This window comes from Mycteria americana, chromosome 2, assembly GCF_035582795.1.
Source record: "Mycteria americana isolate JAX WOST 10 ecotype Jacksonville Zoo and Gardens chromosome 2, USCA_MyAme_1.0, whole genome shotgun sequence".
In the NCBI taxonomy this organism is placed as follows: Eukaryota; Metazoa; Chordata; class Aves; order Ciconiiformes; family Ciconiidae; genus Mycteria; species Mycteria americana.
The window spans coordinates 141,679,978-141,702,006 of NC_134366.1; the positions used below are offsets into that span (position 1 = coordinate 141,679,978).

The following is a 22,029-nucleotide window of genomic DNA, read 5'->3' on the forward strand; positions in this document are numbered from 1 at the left end:
GGTCTGTAATTACATGGTCACATAGTATTTCCCCCTTGCCTTTCTGAGTTTATGGAATGGAGCTGCATGGGGATATGTATGAATCAGTGTTGTGCAGGGATGGCAGAAACTGTCTTTAGAGCCTCACCGTGTTTGCTGAGAAATTCAGAAAGTGAGGTGAAAGAGGCTGTGGATGCCAGGAAAAGAAATAATGGGGTATGTTTAAGACAACTGAAGAACTTGCTTCCATATCTGTCTCTGCTGGAGAGATTCTAGTTTTTTATCCTAAGCAGGTCACCTTACCCAGACTTTTCATAGGAGTTCACTGACTGTGTAGCCTTCATTTTCTGAGTGCTTGATTTGAGGCTGTACTATAGTGTTAAATAAGTGCTGAACACACAGAGCTGCAAATGAAAGCAATCAGTGCTGTGCTTTGAGCATATAAAGTGCTATATATTGCTATGTACTTGGAAAAAATTGGGTCCCATCTGTATCAAACTGGGTTCTCCAAGTTAGTAGATTTTTTTTAACCTTGATTTCTCTACACCTCCTCTTTCTGAAACTGCAGAATTGCCTACTCATCTCTTAGGACATAATGAAGATAAATTCATTAATGTTTGTGCAGCAATAAAAAGTCAATAATGAAATGAATAATTTGGCTTTCAGAATGGACTGAAGAGATGTAGTAAATAAAACATGTAGCCATATGTTAAATAGTAAGAAGAAAACAAAATCTTGAATAGCTTTTCACTAAATAAGTATCAATAATTTTGTGCAGTGAATAGGGCAAGAAGCTTTGCCATAAGGTAGAGCTTGATCAGGAAATTAAAGATTGTGTCACAAAGGAAGAGTCTTGATGTATTTTTTAAGATACTAGAGTATTTTACTTCTGCGATATTATTAATGGGGCTAAAAACATGGGGGGGTTTTTTGCATCTATAATCCCATAGTTATTTTTTGAAGATTTAAACTGGAAAATAAAGTTACCATGTAGCACTATACTGAAAGTCATACGAAACATCAGTGGGTTTGGATTTGCTACACAATCCCCTTTTACTAGAGCTAATGAATCAACTGAGAGTAGCAGAAGGTTTTTGTCCTCACTGTAGACAAGCACTGGTGAAGGGTAATGCAGTAAGCCAAGAAGAAGAATTATAAAACTGAAAAATCAGGGATTTAATTTCGGGCTGTGGGGGACGCCATGTTTTACTCACATTAATTTCCAATCTCTTTGCCTAGTAATCACTATCTTCACCTATCATTTTATCTCCACATCTATCCTCCCACTCTTTTTATACATAATTTTCCCATCCCATCAGTGATCTCTATTTTTCTTGCCTACTTCTGCTGCTCGTTCTTCAGACATCCTTTCTATATTTCTAGTCAGCTCCCAGGTCCCTTCCCTATCCATCCATGCATGCTTCCATCCCCGCTGACTGCCAGCTTTAATATTCCTGCACAGGCCTCTCAGCATGTCTCAATGTCTTTGCCTCATTTGCTTAGTAGATTCCAGTGGTCTGCACTTCTGGTCCCAGCCAGCTCTATCTCCTGAAGTCCAGCTGGGTGCTGGAATTTGGTACACTGCTGATTCTAGTCCTAGTCTCCTGCCTTCTACCTATTTTTCATTTGATCCTAATTGTCACCTCAGTTTCTCCTGCCTTCCCCATCTCCTGGTCTTTCATGTTCTTTTCCTTGGACCTCATTCTTCTTACCTCTCCCCAGTTCTTTCTCTAATCCCCAAAATCTCACTTCCATACTTGTTTTGCTCCTGCCAACCTACTAGCACAGGGGGAACATGCTGATCCTGCTCTCCTATAGCAATCAGTTTCCAGTGCACGGTAAAATGACAGACATCAGCAAAAGAATAATAATAAGAAAGCAAAGTTCAGTTTCATCAGAGTAAGGATGCTATAGTTGCAGTCTGGTTGTACAGGGAAGCTGCCAGGAGAATTTGTATTTTAGAAGGCCTATTTAAGCTGCAGTTCCTCTATGAGGATGGCATGCGCACTGTTTAGTACACATAGGGACTGGGTGAAGAGGTTTGTGGAGGCTCTGTGGGATGTGACTGAACACGCACTTTGGTGAGCTCTCAGCACTGTGGGAAGTGTGAGTGTGTTCAGTGATTATGAATGTCTAGGAGAATTTCAGCTCTTCAGTACAAGTGGATTTTCTGAGCATGGGTAAGTAGAATTTTTCAAAGCTATACTGCTTGGCTGAATTTGGGCAGTTTTATCCAATGTGGCACATGCCAGACACGATTCTGTCTGCCAAGTTTGGGTTCCAGTTTAAAATAACTGGAACAGTAAAGATTTCCAAAACATATATATACATATAAAAATCTATTTGTCCTAATCCTATTCTTAGAAGTAGCTGAATCATTTTGACTGTAATTTTTTAAAAAATGCAGATGATATCCAACCTGCAGCAGAGATTCAGCACAGCTGATTTCATCCCAAACAGTTAGAAGTTTACTGAAGTTATAAGCAAATGAAAAGACAGATGTATGGTGGGAAGTCTACATTAAGCTCGCAAATGTGTGGCGCTATCAACTTGTCTGAAGTCATTAAGAACAAATTTGAAGTTCAGGTCTTGTTCAGAAGCTTTCTCTGAAATATTTTCAGTGCTATCAACAGAGTCACCTCACAAAGCATGTCAGGGTCTTAGCTAAATTGGCACTGTAGATTTGTGCTCATTAGGCAGTTGTGAGCAGGGAGTCTATAGACAAGGGATGTCCTTTGCTTCCGCAGAGATAGAATTATATTGCTGACAATGAAAATTAATGTGGGGGGTTGTTATTTAAACTATGTATGGGAGAACGAACATTCAAATTAGACAATCATGTAGCAAAGGTAAAAGCAGTGCAGTCTACTGAACTGAACAGTGGGAATTAAAAAACTTAAATGAAGGAAAGTGGAAATGAAAGATGGAGGAAAACATCTAGTATGTTGCACTGGTTTTGTAAAAAGAAAAAACGGATACAAATAAATCCACTCATGCCATTCTGTTGCTGTGGTATAAGAAGCTTTACAGCAAGACTGGGTGACCTGAAATGCTTGACTTGGCACTGGGAGAACCCCTAGATATAATGGGCATTTTTAAATTCAGAATGTCGTGGTTTAACCCCAGCCGGCAACTAAGCTCCACCCAGCCGCTCGCTCACTCCCCCCTGGTGGGATGGGGGAGAGAATCGGAAGAGTAAAAGTGAGAAAACTCATGGGCTGAGATAAAGGCAGTTTAATAGGGAAAGCAAAAGCCGCACACGCAAGCAAAGCAAAACAAGGAATTCATTCACTCCTTCCCATGGGCAGGCAGGTGTTCAGCCATCTCCAGGAAAGCAGGGCTCCATCACGCGTAATGGTTACTTGGGAAGACAAACGCCATCACTCCAAATGTCCCCCCTTCCTTCTTCTTCCCCCAGCTTTATATGCTGAGCATGACGTCATATGGTATGGAATAGCCCTTTGGTCAGTTGGGGTCAGCTGTCCCAGCTGTGTCCCCTCCCAATTCCTTGTGCACCCCCAGCCTACTCGCTGGTGGGATGGGGTGGGAAGCAGAAAAGGCCTTGACTCTGTGTAAGCACTGCTCAGCAATAACAAAAACATCCCTGTGTTATCAACACTGTTTTCAGCACAAATCCAAAACATAGCCCCATACTAGCTACTATGAAGAAAATTAACTCTATCCCAGCCAAAACCAGCACACAGAAACAACTGTGTATGCAGTCTACTCTATTTCAGTATTTATGAGTCAGCCATTATTGTGCTAAGAACCAATTGATATTGCTTGTCTTCAGAGCATGCCATGCAAGCATCTCCAACAAACTTGGCAGTGGACTTGAGTTTGAAGCCCCCAAGTAATCAATAGGATAGCGTAATTCCTGACCTCAAACAGTGCAGCAAGAGAAGACTAGCTTTAGGTATTGAAGCACAGCACTGAAATTGGAAGGATCCTGTAGGCTATTGTGGATGAAGGGGACAGAGATGTGTCATGTTATGGCTGCGAATCCCAAACACACTAAAATACTTCAGTACAAGCCAGGAACATTCCACAAAACTGCATAATACTTGAGTAATGACACAAAAGTTTGTTATCCAAATTTTCCAGATTGGGATTGGAGGGGCAAGTGAAGACAGTAACAGAAGGAGACTGGAGACAGCAGGGAGGCAAGAACGTACTGTTGAGTTTTGCTACTTTTGCTAGTTTTGGTGAGCAGACTTTCATCCTTTCCTCCTATCTCAATAACAGAGTTTGACCCTGTGTCAGTATATTATATTTTGTATAGTACAGCTACAGCTGAGCCAGGAAACCCAGTTTTTACAGGAGATTTTTGGAGGAATTTGCGGTGGAAGTCTTGGTGAAGATTCTTACACATCACTCAACCATTGTGATCTGGGTTGGAGGGGAAGCTAAAAGCACCTGTGTTGTCTTTCCAAGAAAACAAAGACCACGTCATGTATGCATATATTAAAGAAGCCCAACTTTTGAACTTTTAAGATTTAAGTGATTTGCACCAAAATAATTTTGTGAAAAATCCATGGACTGCTATATATGCTATAGAATATTTGTCAGGTAATTGTAGAAAACAAACAAACAAAAAACCCCAAACAAATAAGTCTGTAAAGGTTATGTTTTTAAAATTCAGAAAGTGTTTATGTTCAGGGAAAATTTTATTCACTGTAAATAGATCATCTACTTCTGCCTGTGACACTTAACATCAAGAAAGGGGAATATTTAAACCAGAGGGCTGTAGTTAGCTACATGACAAGACATAGTACAAGAATTTATTCACGTCAGAAAAAACTATCCTTAAAAGTGGAAATAAAGCCAAAGTGATGTTAATAAAACTAAACATAGAGGTTGGCTAAGAGGAGCAAATACGTGAAGGTACCTAGAAAAGCTAAACAGGAATTGTTAAAGTATCTCAGAAATAGAAAGCCTGCAGAAGAGTCATTAGGTCTGCTAGACCACCAGAGGAAAAAGAGTCAATCCAAAATGATCAGGAGATGGCAAAGAAAATAAATTCTTTTACTCTAGTATTCTCGAAAGACAAAGGAGAAATATATACAAGTAACAGAATTCTTTACAGATAATTTCAGAGACATACTGTTAGTGAGCCAAAAAGAGGTGAATAATTCAGAAAGAAAGTCTGGAAGGTAAATGAGAAGGATTTTACAGTGCATTTCAGAGAGAAACCCAAAAACTGAGTCACTAATAAAATATGTCATTTAAATGACATTTTAAATGAGCTGCTAATTAACAGTGTGGATTTCTTTGTAAATAGACTCTAAAGGATTATTCTGGAAACTGTGAATGGGAGAGCCAATCTCACCACTTACATGATGTATTGGAAACTCAGCTCAAGTAGGAGGTAGGAAAAAATGCAAGAAATCAGGGACAGTTGAAGCATTTGTATGAAGAGACATTGAACACAGATTGAACAGCAACACAGAAAAATAAAACAAGGCTGAACAAGAGGTATTAAAAAAAGGTGAACGATACTGTGAAGATCCAGTATTTTTCTTTTTTCCCCACAGGCTAGAAATGAGCACCCAGTAAAATGGTGAAGGTCATGAGGAGACTCTCATTGACTTTCTGATCTTTGGGTTAGGCTCTCAGGCTTAGGTTCACCCACCTAACTTCCAGCATTTAGCTGCAGTGTCAAGGTGAAAAGTCTCCACTCCAAACACTAAACTTCACTCTAAAATCCCTCTGTAGTCAGGGAGGACTTACTTAGACAGTCCACCTGTGTAAAGTCTGAGTTGTGACCTGACGATACCTGTGTGTCCCTCAATAGGGAGGAAGCTTAGAGCAGTGCCTGAAATTAGGCAGGGTGTATCCGGCATGTTGAATAAGAATTAACAATGAGGCTTAATTTTCTTTTCTAAATAACCTTGATCGAAATGTATAAGTCTTCAAGTCAGACAATGCTAGTGCTCTTCATGCCTTATGCTGATGGGGGAAACAGCAGTTTCTATGAACTGTAATGGCAGCCAAAAGAAAAGTACCGATCAGTTGGAAAAGTTAGACTATTCTCAGTATAGGTTCATGCTTCAATGCCTTTCTAGAGATGGCCAAGTAAGAAAAGTTTCCCTTTTTGCATAATAAATGATTAACTGTACATCTCCAATCACATCTGGAAAACATTGCTGAGTTTCACTCTGAATAGCTGACATTCTCTGTTAATGGTTTTGTCAGCCTATGCTTCTTTTGCCTCTTGCAAAATATTTGATAAAATATTAATGCAGAAATAAAACAACAAAAATACAAAACACAGATTTTCCAATTTTCTGATAAATCAGTATGGCTCAGCATAAGCTTACCAACAGTTTTTTTCCACATTTTACAGCATTATCAGAGTAAAACACACTTCTTTTCTGAGACTATGGGAGGGAGACTAGAAAGCAGTCAGTCCCAGCCAGCAATGAGAGAAAGGGAGAGCTTGCTCAGCAGCCAGACTGGAAAGGACACCCCACCCCTCTAAACTTCTGGGGAGAACATTCCTTTTCCTTCTCCAGCAGCTGGAAGTAGACTGTGGTTAACAAAAAAAAAAAAAAAGTAGAAAAAACTAGATTAGGAACTAATAAAATGCTGGGCAGATTAACTGGTGGTAATGAATCTTTTCTACTTTCAGAAGCTAAGAAGCAAAAAGAAGTAGGGTAGATGAGAGCTGCCTCTCTCCGGCAGCCAGAGGGGTGAGGCTGAGGGTGGCAAGTGGGGAATACTGGCTGCTGGGCGGAGTGGATGGATAACGTGAGTGTCATTTGTGACACTCCTTGGGAAGGAGCCACCACAGCATGCTCTGTTCAGCCAGCTTTGCTGTCAGCCTCCTCTGACACAGTAGTACGTTTCAACCAGAAGAAAATAAGCATTAGACGGCTATAAAAATTCAAACGATGCACCACAAAACAAAATGGTACAATTTGATACTAACTGCCGGTTAGCAATTTCTGGTCAATATGACGATCATCACTTAATTATAGGCTTGTTTGCGGGAAGTTCAGCCCTCTAACAGCTATAGTTTTAAATATAACACAGTGATTAGAAACAGTTATTAACGGATTGGTGCCGTTATTCCCCTTGAGTCCCTAAATGAGAAATTGGAAATCCTGTTTGAAGATGAAATATGACCACTAGAGGATGCAGTCAAGATCCTGAATGAGAGAGGCATCCTGTTCCTCACTCATGCTCTGCAAGACCAGCCAGAAAATAGAACAAATACTTTCTGGAATATATGGGTGAATAAATGGCAATTCAGAAGTCAGGGAAAATGTATTAAGTAGTGTAACTAGGATAACCCAGAAGTAATCCACAAGCCTTGCTTTTAGTTAATTTTTTCTTCTCTTCCATATTCTGTGGGTTTTCCTTTATTTTCTTTTGGTAGTTGTTCCTCCTTTCCTCCATTATCTGTTGTCTGTCCATCCCTCCAATCCACCCTTCCGTTATCCTTTGCTAGTGTTTACCTTATCCTGACAGTTAATCTCAATAAGCCATTCACTCTACCAGTTGAACCTGGGATACACCTGTACTGAACACTTATGGGTACCTTTGATTCAGCTATTTATTGAACATATTGAATAACAAACCCCAATTATTTTTTAAAATAACTCTCTCATTTCATATTTATTTACTTACTACTTTAGTCGATTGATGTATTCTTTCCCCATCCATCCGGCCCTCAGCCACAAACACTTGCTTAATCTTGCTTTCTCTCTCGTAACCACAATTACTCACCCACAACTAGTAGATCATCCTTATTTAGGAAATTACTTGCAATTTGGAGAGGGCAAAAGGGATACCAACAACAACAACAACAAAATAATCCAGGACCAAAACAGGAACTACTGCCTGTTGATTGATATATCAGTGATGTGAAAAAAAAACCAACCCAACCAAAATCAACCCTTGAAAATAATACGTTTCTTAAATAGATTTGAAGACAGACTCCCAATGCTGCTCATCACTAGGGAGACTTCTCTGATAAAACAGAGGGAAAGGTGATTGATATGCCTCCATGATTATCACAATGCATTTAAGTTAAAAGTGAGAAGATTATTTCAACTTGGCCATGTCTTGTTTTAACTATTCAGTATTTTATTTCAAAAAATGGTATTTGTTTCTGCATACCTTCCCTTTGGCCATGGTGGATGCATATGTTCCTTTATTTGCATCTCAGTAAGTCAGGCTTTTCTAATCTGTGTATGAATATTCATCTAATTTTGCTGCTGGTATCTGCTATTCAACTTTGGCTGAGGCCTGGATTTTGCAATTGAAATCATCACACATCTTGACTTCATTGCGCTGGGGAAGGTCTTAAGGGTCTTCCTTCATAAAATCGGTATACAATTGGGGCCTGAGAGTGTAGATTAACATATTAAAGTATATGATGTAGAATATATAATATACAATATCAGCTGATTAACATTACCTCTGAAGCTTAACTTTCCATTTTCCCTTATTTTAGTTTTAGTGCAGTATGCTAACCTTATTTTTGTGTTTGATTCTTAGTCAGTTGTGAGGAAAAAGATTGATAATGGCTAAACTCAAGACATCCAACATCAAAAGAAATTTTCAACATTTGGACAAAATAAAACCAGGTGTGAATAAAATATCATATTGCAATAGTAAGTGTTATTAAAGCCATTAAAGTACATTTGAATCCGGTGTTCTATTCATTTTCAAAGCTGACATTTGTAAATGTATATAGGCAGGACTCTTGTAAATTTAAAACAGAGCATTAGGACTTGTTCTGGAATTTGTAGCACCGTCATACTGTATTTTGTTGATACATAATAATTCATAATTTTGTTTCTTTGAGCAGGAGCCATCACATTTTTATAACCAAATAGTATCCTTGTTGGTTAGCATATTAAGAACAAAAATGCTACTAAAAAGAGATGTTTGTAGCATCTTGGCATAGGTATGCAGTGTCTTTGATAGCACACTTCGTTACATATCCTCAGTATCTGTTCTAATGAATGGTCTTAAGGATTCTTCTTGTAAATTTGCTGGCTGCTTTTAAGCTAGAGCTGTTGTATTTCCATCTTGTCCCTTTGATAAATGTCGTGACAGGGTGAATCTTAGCCTTTCTGTAATTTTGAAGGAAAATAGGAGAAGTTGTATTATCATTTCTGTCTACGAAATTTATTTCTGAAGTGAATGCCATACATATTTCTGAAATGAATGCCAAATGTATTTTCTAGAAGTGAGTACCATTGAAAGCCAAGGCAGGCAATTTATACCGTGCATAATAATGATATTAATTTTTATGGTGTGTATAAGTTACATTTTGATTAGTTTTTTGCATGATTAAAAATTTGCAAAGCCTTTATGGCCCCCAGGAGCCTACCTGTAATAAACAGCTCTCACCTTCCAAACCATAAAACAGGTCTGCAGTACTTGAACATTAGAGCTAATTGCCTTGCTACATCAAAGGGAGCACCACAAGACTGAGAAAAATCACAGAAGGGGGGGTGGGGAGCGGGGGGCAGTTTCACCTCTAAAGGTTATGTGTTTGTGGCTTGGTGGAGCCCTGTAAAGTTATGGCCTCAGAACTGCTGTTTGCGATTAAGTTGATGGGGAAAGTCTATCCCGCAATCTCTCCCTGCTGCTGACACAGAGTCTTTGTTCACATTCAGATTTCTCAAACTGTTGCCAGGGTCAGGCTGAGGTCAGACACCACGATGATGTATAGGAGAACATGTCTGGGAATTTCTCTCACACTTAAAACACATACCAGAAAAACAGGAGAGCACCCTGCAAAAATTGTCTGATGAGACCCAGATGATACTGTAGCTTTTCTTTTAGTACCTTCATAATTTTCTTTCTCTTTGCCTGACACACACACAATGTTTTATTAATGTGTGCCACGATAGCCCTTACAATTTTATGTCCCCTCAAGATAAGGACACTCAGTAGCACTTTGACACTTCATTTTCCAGCCCAGGGGGATTGGGCCAGTAAATCTAGTAAAAGAAGCAACGCGTCCGTTCCCAAGGATGAGTCGAAAAGGGATTGCCATCGGCTCTGCGAGGCCACGGGGCCTGACACTGGATACGAGCCTCATGTGTGCGCGCTCGGCATTAACACAGCCCGAGCCGGGCATGATCACAGGCTCGCAGCATCCCGAACCGCGCTCCCCCGCCACCCTGACAAACACAGCCCCGCTTCCAGCTGCGACAGGGATGCCTACCATGTTTGATTAGCTATCATCGCGGGAGGGGGCGGGGGACCGCAGGGGGGAGAGCTGAAACAGCACGAGGGGGGTTTCCATTCTGATGGAAATTTTTTTTTATATGCAATTATTTCTAAAAGAGGGGACCATCTTTCTGCCGGTATTGTTCCAAAAAGTGGACACGCATGCTTAGTCCTAACCTATTGTATTCCGATGTCAATGCAAAACACGTTGATCTGTGGTCGAGATATTTTTTCTTTTGGTTTGGTTTGCAAAATTGCAGCTGTGTTTTTCTCTTCTGATTTACAAAAGGTTTCGCAGAGAGTGGAGAATCGGCTAGGTTTGCCACATTGATCTGAGGGTTGTTTGCCCAGGCATACAGTTTCAGTGCATGGCTGGCAAGTAAGGCTCTAAGCAGCAATTTTTTTGTGCTCAGCTGCTACATATGACAGAGGATATTTCATTCGGCTGTCAGAATGTTATTAATAAAACATGGGGTGCTAAGAGGGCCACTATTTCCCCTTTCAATCACTATAGCATTTACAATGAAAATTTTATGCAGTGTGTAATTTTCAGTTAATGCTTGACACTTAAAATGTCGGTAGCTGCATTTTGTATGGTTCCTGAAGGGTTAATTGTATCATGTTCCTGGCATAAAAGCTCTGCTTATCAAAAGTGAATAGAAGAGTGTATGCAAATGTGTGTCTGTGACCTTTTGCCTTTCCAGGGTTAATTTATATGGTCATTAAAGATTTTATGAAATTGAGCGGCCTGGTGCTTCGAATCCCATTTTACCTTCACCTCCTAATTTATGTAATTCCTACCTGAACTGGGAAATATGATTTTTATTTTTTTTGTGTGTGCTGCAATGAAAACAGCATGCTGTGCTGTAGGGAGTTGCAAGTCTGGTTATCTGGCATTACTCAGATTGCTAAAAATTCATTAAAATGTGACATCAGCACAGTGAGAGACAAATGATCACAGGATGAAAAGGAACAGTGGGCCTTTCACGGATTAGTGCTACACAGCCCCAGCATAGAAGCTAACTGCATAAACAGATTAATCCACCAGTAGCAGCATAGCTAAGATTTACCGAATAATTAAATGGGCTTGAGTTACTGTGAAGATTTCCATGTAATCTAGCTGGTGTGAACACGTAAGTGAGGTGTGGGTAATGCTGCTTCCTCAGAAGCCGTAGACCAAGTTGCATCATTTATCCTGCATGGCTCCCCCTGGAGACAAAATCTGAGACTTCTCCCGCAAAGCCAGAGGTTTATATTTAATGCAGTACCTAATACCTAATACTTACTTACTGCAATTAGCGGGATACTGCTGCACTAATAGGATTTATATTTGAATCCCCCCCCCCCCCCTTTTTTTTTCTTTTTCTTTTTTTTTTTTTTTTGGCTCCAAGATGCATTTTTACATGTGCTGGCTTTTGTTCCGGCCCGTGTGGTGTGTGCGTGCACGCATGTGCATGTATTGTAACACAAATCATTTCTAGCCAAAGAATATGAAATGACAGCCTTTAAATCTGTCACACTGGTGGAAAGCGCGTACTCTGATAAAGACATGGTCAGAATTTCTGGATAGATTTTGAAATATTGCAAATTATTCGTCATTAATGCCCAACCTCTTTAAAGTGCTGTTCTTTCCTTGCCCCCCACCCCTCCTTCCCCCTATTTTGCCACCCTCTTTTCATGCTGTTCTTATTACAGGGCATGTTTTTTAAATGCTGATAAATGGTGACTGAGTTTCTTTTCTAAGATCTTTTCTGTGCTTATCCACAGAAGAACAAGGTGAAGATACAGAAGGGTCTGCTAAAAGTACATCAGTGGCTGTTGCTGATGATAAAGACTCGAGTGAGAGAGACAATAGTGAAGGCAAAAAATCTTGTAAAGACTCTGGTAAGATGCTAGAATTTTGTCTTCCCCCTTTTTTTAACTTATGAAATGCTCTTTCATTTTAAACTGTCTGGACATTCCCACTACTATTCATTGCATGTGCATTTTGCATGTGACTTCTATCAGTAGCCTCCCATTGACCTATTTTTAATCATAACCATCTGACAGGATAGATGCGGATAAGTTGAAGAATATTACAGGACGACCAGTGAGATTATTTTTTAATCAAATCAGTTTGTGTGCTTGTAATTTTTTAAGCGCCTTTCATTAATCTTAGCTGTACTTGTGATTCCTCTGATGGCATATTAATTTTTCATAAGCATAGGATTAGGTACCACTTGAACTTTTTCTTCAATCGGTTTTGCCCCCCTTTTAACCCAAAGAATGTGGGGGTTTTTTGTTATTATTATTTTCTGCTCTTGCTCTCTGATCAGTTACTCCCAAGAATCTGGCCTCTTCCTGGGCATTTATTTGAGGCATTTTGAAAAAAATACACAAAATCCAGTGAAAAAGTTTACAGATGATTCAGCCTAAGAAAGAGGAAATATCATTGAAAACGGATTACGGGTTGGGTAATTTTGATCTCCTGGAATAGACAAAGCCCAGTAATGAAAGCTACTGTCTTTGAAAACAAAACCCCTATGTCATGACATTTACTTGTGCACAAACAAACCCAGGGCCAGCATCTGGTGTAGATACCCAAGGCTTTTTCTGTGTTTAATTTGGCAAATACGTGACTTCATCCATGCTTTTTATGTATGAGATGGAAATCTATGGTCACAATGAATATTACATTGGCTACTTTTGCCTCACGCTATACCTAGTTATATTATGTTGGATTCACTGAAGCAGAAGAAGTGCTGAAACAGGTTGAAGCCTATTAGTTTCAGGTAGTCATATATCTTTTCCTTGTATGCCAATGACAGCAGCATACAAAGGAGGTTGTATTCTCCGTAAAGACATATAGTTGTAGAGAAAATATCATTTTACGTATGAGTTTCTTTACGCCCAGATTCTCCCATACTGTTATTTGCTCTTTATATATTAAACATTTTTGGATTTGTTTCCAAAAAAATATTATAGATGTCCCTTTCTATGCCAAATCAATTCAGAAGACTGACTTAAAAATTAAAGCTGCCTTTAAGTTTGCTTGTTGACATGCTAAGGTCAGTACCCATCACAGTTTAGAACCTCAGCTCCTCTTCAATTGCTTTATTTTTTGAGATCAAGAGACTGCAGAAAGGCCGATGATGACAAGGGTGATGTTGAGCAAGAAACTGTGTTGTGGTTTAAATAAAATATATATCCCCCTTGGCTGGCTCTCTGACTTGGTAAAAACAGTCTGCAGTGCAGTAAAGCCACGCTCCCAGGCCGACACAGGTCCTCCTGCGCAGCCTCATCAGGGGCTGTCCTGGACACTCACCAGGAGAGGGGTGACAGCCACCTGCAGCCTGCACTTCCTACCATACACTCTGCCTAGGGGACACTGTAAACCGCTTCAGGGAGTGTATCAGCCCTCTCTTTTTCTTAGGCAGGCCCATTTATAGTTGTTCAAGAAAGAATACGGTATTAAAGCTCCAGCAAAAAAAATGATGGAATCTAGAGAAAAATACTGAAGGGGAATTCTCAAAATTCCATCAGGATTAGCTGCTCATAAGGGCCAAGTTTAATTAGGACAAACCTATATCCAGATGCCTACTGGGTGCACTACAAAAAAACCAGCATAATTGTTCTGCATTCCCGTGCCAGCAATTACACAAATAACTTTGCAGTAAGATTCATATAAAAACAAGGGCTGAAATACATGATTGCCTTTGTGCTTTGCAGAAAATAGTTTGTACTGTAAAATCCTAAATCTTTTAGAAACTTTTATTTTCCTAATCTAAATTAATTCTGCATATGTAACATTCAGGCCATCATCTTAATTTTCACTCAGCTGACAAGTATTCCTAATGACTGCATAACTGCTTATGTATAATTGAATGTTAATTTGGGCTTTCTCATGAATTGAGTGTTGCAAGTCTTGCCAAAGAAATCTCAGGAAAACCAATAAATTAATCACAATACTAACAAGTTAGACAGGAAAGTGATGTGACCCCTCTTTAGCATAGAATCTATTAGACGAGAAAGGATTAACATGTATTTAGTAGCAGTATGTTTGTGTAAGCTGTTGTGCTGTATTGCTTACCTTATCTCAAGGAGTAGAGCTTTCAAAATGAGACTTGGCAATATGCAAGTTATATTTGTTGAATATTCATTCAGAATAGAAAAGCCTACTAATGCCTCATTTATATTGTCATTTAAATCTAGTGCCACTTTAGATTAATTATAATCCAAATTACAGCTCTATGCAGTGCAAGAATTAATATGGAATTTATCCAGATTAATACATTTGCATTGAAAATGTAATATGTCTCTGCCATGGCTAAGGGGAGCACTTTTTAATAAGGTAGTAAACATGAGGAAGGATGGAAATTAACCTTCATTATTGCAATGAAAATTATCCTTTCATTCTACTCTAATTAGAAAGAATACTCTACTAGTAATTATAATTTTAGAATTATTTTGAGGCTGAATAACATCATCTGATGTGTCAGAAGTCTTAAATTATGCAATCTTTATCAAATACATAGATTCATAAATAAGAAGATAGTATTTCGATTATGGCTTTTCCAGGACTTTTTCTTCATTAGTACAAGTATTTTATTAACTTTCTCCTTCTTGTTAGTCACACAAACATTTTGGGTTTTATTTTGGGGTTTCAAAAATGTTATGAAGGTGATGGCATCTGAATTGCAGTGAATTATGTCATTTTTATATTAGCAATCTTACACAAGTTAAATAATTCTGTAACTGACAGGCAATCATTGACTAGTCTATTTCATGGCACTTATTTATAATTAAACTTAGGTTTTGAGCTAAATGTATTGAAATTACATTGTTCAACTAAAATAATGCTGCGTATTTTATATTATAAAATGAATTACAGTTGTGTTTCACAATTAGAAAAAAAACCAACAAACAATGTGTCTCAAGAATAAAATGTGCACATTTAAAAAGTGAATAACAACTGGATTTAGTCTTTTCCTACAGCTGCCTAGTAAGAATAGCATCTCAGTGGAACATCCAGCTATGAAAACAGTGCCACACGGCATGCTCAGGACCATAATATTTTCTCTCCTCTCTCCCTCCTCCTTCAATACCCTTCCTATAAGACCATAACTTTGTTCAGCCTCCCTACAGGAAGCTCCTTAAAACAGTGAATTCAACACGGAAAGCAGAAAGTTGATATAGCAAGACGAGGCACCGAGTTGTAATAGCTGGACCATTTGCTTTGCGTAAGGAGATGATCTCCTTTGGTTTTGGCACGTATACTCTGGCTTGGGGGTTTGGTCCTCACCACGTGCAGGGGCAAGTGGCATCCCCATGCCAGAGGGAAGAATCAACTCCCTTTTTTTTTTTTTGCAAAGCTCACCACAAGTCAGGGACTCAGTTACTTTACTACAGGCCAGATGTAACTTTGGTCATTTAAGAAGTAACAGTGCCTGAGGTTGAATGAATCCAGAGCAACAACAACAAAAACAACAAAGCCTCTGTAAATTTCAACAGTTTATATAAATATCATAGTAAACATAGTAAAAAGCTGTGCTTTGTTATGCATTTATTGACCCCAGCACAGTGTTTTATAACTCTACAGTTTTATTATATCAACCGCAAAAGAAACTTTAACCAAAAAACCCCCTTGTTTTTATAGAAACAAGAACTATGTGTTTCATGATTATTATAGGCCCTTTGAAGTAATTAAGTTATTCCATCCTGTGGTGGAAGATGATGTGTAATATTAACCTTGTGTGTGCCCAGGCACACACAGAGTGCACTCCAAGCTAAATTTCACTAGCAGTTAAATACCATTGCCAAAACACAGTTAAATGTATTTTCACAAGTGCATTTTGGAGCAGAATTTGGATCTTAATTTCTGTAACAACCTGTTGAGAACAATGTAGCGTGATGAGGGGAAGGTAGGCAGGATTGTTTTATTTTGGCTTTTAAATTCAGCTTCCTGTATAGCAGTGTCCATTTACACCAGCTGAGATTCTGGCCCATTTGTCTTTAAAAAGGGACATTTTAAAAGTGACATATGATAAAGGTAAAAAACAGTAGTCAACTGTTAGATTTTTGACAGTTGGAAATGAAAAGAGGTTAATAATTTGAACCTAACCTTCTAAAATCTGAGAAGCAACCTTTCTCTGTTAATATAATATGTCACTTTTTTACTTCCCATAATTCTCACAGTAAAGACATTTAAATAATAATGGTGTATTGCCAAGTAAATACAGATAGGCCAGGTAGTACTGTATTATCATAAACCAAAGTGAGTAATAAAATGGTGCCTTATGTGATTGCATCACGTAGATTTTGCCTTTAAGCATCGCTAGTCCTTCAGGTCATCGGCACAGCACTGACTGAGCAGTCTAAATGAGGCCTCCAGGATCAGTTCCTGAGAGCGTAAAAATTCAGTGGGGCTCCAGAAAGTGGCTTGTTCAGATATTAAACCCATGTTGACAAATTGGTCATTAAAAGTAGGGAAATATGGCAGGAATAAACTTTAATTTGAGCAAGAACATGCAAAAATTACTGGTCTAAATTACACCAAAAGAAATAATCAGCAACTTAGGAATGAAAAACAATGTGTGGGGAAATCACCATTAATGTATAAGTCATAAAATATGTTTATGTTTTTTTTAAAAAAATGCCCTTCAGAAAATGTCCCTGTATGATTCAGATTTCAATTGTTTATTATTGTACCATGAGGATTTGGTATTTACCTTGAAAACTGTTCTCTTATTTTACTTCTCTTTAATGTTGCTCTTTTAATAGCAAATATTGCACAAAGTCTATATAAAAATAATAATAATAAAAAGTTCTTGGTTTTGTCTACAGAAAAATACAAGTATTTTCTCTGTTCATGTTTACTTTGTTGCCAAAACATCCATGACCTTATTTTTAAATTAATCCTAGGTTATTGTGCAATGAGGTGCAATTTGTTCATTTATATGAACCTTATGTGGATTGAAAAAAATCAAGATAAATCTTCATGCACAGCATACAATCAGATTACCCCTGGACTATATATTTACGTTGGGTCTGATAGCAATCAATGGTTTAGCTTCATTGCATTTCAAGATGTATTTGCACCCAGTGTCCAGTGATAGTGTCCTCACCCTGGAAATAATTTAGTTGCAAATTGACTGGAAGATGGTGAAAATTGAAAGTTAAAATTAGAAATACTCATAATAAACAGCAGAAAAAAGGTCAGATGATGCCGCACTATGATGAGATTGGAATGGTTGGTAAATGAGGTTTTGTGTTTGTCGTGAGATGTATGTGACATGCCTACCCAATGCTCTTGTAATATCCAGCCTAGCAGAAGAGATTATCTGGCAAATTGACGCTGGAAAGAATTTTCTGATGGACTGGGAAATTAGAATTGCACTCTTTCCTTTGATGTGTGCAAGACTGGGCCACATTACACAGCTAGTTCAGGCATAATATTAAATATAGTATTTAATACTTAATAGTAGAACTATCTATAGAAAACAATTATATTCTGGTTTTGATCACAAATGCCAGACTATAAAAATTCACAGTGTAAACATCTAAGGCAATCCCAAATGACTGATCTTTGTATATAATTAATATTAAGTTAGCTCTGAAATCCTATTCTCCACAGTATTTCTTTTAAAGCCTCACTATATTTAGCTTCAGAATTGTAACCAGGCAGGAGTTATCAAAACAGCACAATAATCATATTGCTCGGACAGTTTAGAAAAGAGAGAGGGTAATTAAACAGCAGAAAATTAATTATTTTGGAAAACAGGATTCTTAAGCAAAAGCTGATTTCTTTTAATGTAATACACAAATTCATACTGAGCTGTTAAAGAAAGCACATTATTGATTAATCTTTAAAGGCAACCTAGGGTTATCTAAACAGTAGAGAAGAGTCAATTTTTAAATGTATTTATAGAGTCTCCATCAAGGATAAAAGTGTATTTTCACCTTTGTGCCTACCGGAGTTGTTTATTCAACCATACATTTTCTCAGAACTTAAAAAAAAAACACCACAAAACCCCCTCAAAGACAATACAGACCTTTGGAATCACAGCCTCTTTGTAAAACAGGATATTTTAAAGTTTAAAATATGTTCTTAAAAATTATGTTTTCGGAACAGGAATAGTCACACCAGAGAAGGAACCAAAAGTGAACACTGTGGTAGGGGCACAACAGCTTCTTCTGGCAAAAGAAGAGGATGGTGCAGCTAAAAAATCAAAGCCTCCAGAGGACAATAAATTTTGTCATGAGCAGGTAAAGGAAAATGTAACAGTTTAATTGCATTCTAGAACTCTTTCAAATAACTCAAGAATGAAACAGAGATGATACGCTGTTAAAATAGCAATATCAGCAAGTTATAAAAAGCACACTGACTAATAGCCTGCATCTTAATTTGATTTTTTTCAGTTCTATCAATGTCCTTATTGTAACTACAATAGTAGGGACCCAAATCGTATCCAGATGCATGTCCTGTCACAGCATTCAATGCAACCTGTTATCTGCTGCCCCCTCTGCCAGGATGTCCTCAGCAACAAAATGCATCTCCAGCTTCATTTGACCCATTTGCACAGTGTGTCCCCTGACTGTGTGGAGAAACTGCTCATGACAGTAAGTGTTCCAAATACTGACGCACATGCTACAGAAATGTACTCAGGCCTCTAGGCAATGTATTTGTTGTGATATAGTATTCAGGTAGCCTGAGGAGGGGAGGGGGTCAGGACTCTTAGGTTCTGTTGCCAGCTCATCCAGTGACTGATGTCCCTTGGGAAAATGGTGGAACTGAAGGTAGATTTCAAAGATGCTGAAAACCTGCAGTTCCTCATTGACATTAACCTTGGAAAAATCAAGCCTGTCAATGTCTCTAAGTGCACACCTGTAAATTGGGTATAATAATATCCAGGTCTCAGAGGTATTGTGACTCCTGTTTGTAAAATAACAGGAGTTCCCTGTAGAACGTAGTTCCCAAATGTAGAAGAATTCCTGTGTATAGCTGGGCTGTACTTGCATTATATTACATGAAATTCACTGTAAAATATCAATAGTGGTGCTAACTGAAGAACATGATTGTCTTATTGCACAAAATATCTTGTTTCTTACTTTCTGCCTCTGCATAAAAGACCCTTTAGTTTTTTTGTGAATTAATTGTGAGTATGACACAGAAAGGCAAGAATAGGTGGCAATCCAGTTAGGCCAGTTCTTTAGGATATGGAATATCTGATTTCAAGTACCTACCCTGGATCAGGCAGGGACTTGAACTGGCTTCTCCATGATTGGGATGAATGCTATAACCTGCAAACTCTATTTGGAGGTTGAATCCCATTCCAACCTCACCAGGAAAATCCTGTTCTTCACTGCAAAATTGTGCAAACCATGTCAAAATAATAAATTTCTATGAAAAATAATGACTCAGCACCATTCAAAACAATGTCAGTAAAGACACAATCAGATCTAGAAAGTATTTATTATTACATCATAGATTCAGTTAGAAAACAGACCTCCTAAGACACCCTGATTCTGGTTGTCTTGCCTTTTTAGAAGGAAGTGCGCTTGGAAATCTCAAGGATCCACCTCCTTAAGGATTTATTTCTGTATGCACAGACTCCTCCTTCATTTTTACAGTTGTGGTTGTAGGCCTACCACCTCATTCCCAAGTAAAGTGGCAGAAAAATAAGAAAGAATTAAAAGAGCTCTTAACTGAAGGTCTGAGGTTCCTTGTGCCTAGTGCTGATGAGCAAATACAGAATTGGGGATACACAAAAGCGGTTTAAAGTTTTCTTTCTTATTTTCTTTTCCTTGGTTTTCTACTAACTATAGCTCTGCCAGACCATGTAATTTTGGCCCACCACAAGGAAAATGCTGTAGAAATTTAACTTTCCCAAACCCTTTTAGGAAACTGGAAAAATGCGGGGAAAAAAACCCCTCCCTATTGAGGATTATTAGCTTTCTTCTCAACTTCTCCATGATTCCCTCCATGCTGATAATGGGGCAACTTTGAAATCTCTCCTCTCCTCTCCTCTCCTCTCCTCTCCTCTCCTCTCCTCTCCTCTCCTCTCCTCTCCTCTCCTCTCCTCTCCTCTCCTCTCCTCTCCTCTCCTCTCCTCTCCTCTCCTCTCCTCTCCTCTCCTCTCCTCTCCTTTCCTCTCCTCTCCTCTCCTCTCCTCTCCAGGTACTGGGGAGTTGTCTCACTGTTTCTGAGAGGAAAAAAAATAGATTGTTTGACAGAAAAAGACATTGCAAAACATAATCTGCATCATCTAAATTGTCCTAGTTGCTAACACTAATATGCTTTGTCCATATCTGAACTCTCTGATGACAAAATAAATACCATTTATAGCAAATTTTTCTTCTGGGACATTTACAGTTACCTACATCATTTTTTTTAAAAGTCCTTCCCTCCCAAACAAAATCAAAGTCACTAGTCCTCTGAGAGGATGCTATTAATGCCATGTTTAAATTACAAATACACTAAGCCCAGGGCTTTTAAAAATATGTCTAGAATATTTTTTCCAATAGGCAATTGGTATAAATACATACATATATATATATATATATAAAATTATTATGTTTCCTAATAAAGGTTTAAAATAATTTGTTAAACTGTTAAAAAGGAACACAGGGTGTTTCTATTCATACCTAGTAATGTATGTAGCTTCCATTATCATAGCAATTTACCACTTGGAAATATCTCCTATGGATATTCTTGTTACCTCTGTAAGAAGTAAGGAAGTACTGTCCTTATGGTAGAGATAAGGAGCTGCAGCACAGTCTGAACTGATTTACCCAAGGTCATTTAGACAGAATCTGGCAGTGCAGGAGTTTGAACCCAGTCCTGCTAAGTCTTAGTCTGAAACCCTAGACAATCCTTTATTTCCGATATGAGTGTGTTTTAAAGAGCTAAGCAAAAGGAAAACATGAAGAGTTGAGCAAATATTCATGTCAACTTAACTAAACTGAGTACTATCAGACACCTATAATAGTACATCCTTCAAAGATTTCTGTCTATAATTTGAAAGCATAACACAACAGGTAAAGCAGTCTGAAGAAGATACATAAGCAACGGAAGACAAGAAAGAGAAAAAATCTTATTTTAAATGGAAATAAGTTGCTATTTCTGTATGGAAATAAACTAACAATTTTCTTTCAAAGATCATGGAAGGTCCAGCATTTGTTTAAAAAACAATACAGGTGAAGCAAAGTGGGAATGCCCTTAGTCAAGAAATGACTGGTGACCATATCTCAACATGATCTCCGTCTTTGGAGGATGTCCGAGGAGAATTCCCCTGATAAATCCAACCAACCCAACATAGTCAGCAAAACCTTCTTTGTGGTGACATTGAGACCAATGACATATTGCATGTATGTAGTTCTATAGCATCACCTTATTGTGGATTATTTTGAATTGATTCTCCACCAAGGGACACCCGATACTCTGGATTTGTGGTCTGATAATCCAAACCATTATCAAGAACTGAATCAAGATCTTGGTTTAGTACTGGCAGTCTTTGATCCAGATATGATGGATCTTTTGAATTATAATTTCATACTGTTGTATAGTATGGAACAGTATGACTTTTCCTGTAATAATACTGTGTTCTTGGCTTTCAAAGGTTCCTGTACCAGATGTCATGATGCCCAATAGTATGCTATTGCCAGCAGCTGCTTCAGAGAAATCTGAACGTGACACACCTGCAACCATTACAGCTGAGGGATCTGGGAAATATCCAGGTATGCAAGAAAAAGCCCAGACATGTAAAAGCTAGATATGGGAAATTTAGAAACTGAGCCACTCCCACTGCCAACTGCCACTGCCATTCTTATCATCATGTTTGGATTTTATTACTTTTTTTTAACCTCTTGTTGGTCCTG

General features: G+C 38.3%; 1 protein-coding gene across 2 annotated transcripts in view; it reads left to right on the top strand.

Moving 5' to 3' along the window:
- The window catches only part of ZFHX4 (zinc finger homeobox 4), a 151,896-nt gene that overhangs the window by 114,128 nt on the left and 15,739 nt on the right, over positions 1 to 22,029 (top strand). For both annotated transcript variants that reach the window (XM_075494839.1, XM_075494840.1), the window contains exons 5-8: positions 11,941 to 12,057; positions 18,284 to 18,417; positions 18,571 to 18,771; positions 21,771 to 21,888. In XM_075494839.1, coding sequence (XP_075350954.1) covers positions 11,941 to 12,057; positions 18,284 to 18,417; positions 18,571 to 18,771; positions 21,771 to 21,888 — 570 coding nt within the window. The remainder of the gene's footprint in view (positions 1 to 11,940; positions 12,058 to 18,283; positions 18,418 to 18,570; positions 18,772 to 21,770; positions 21,889 to 22,029) is intronic.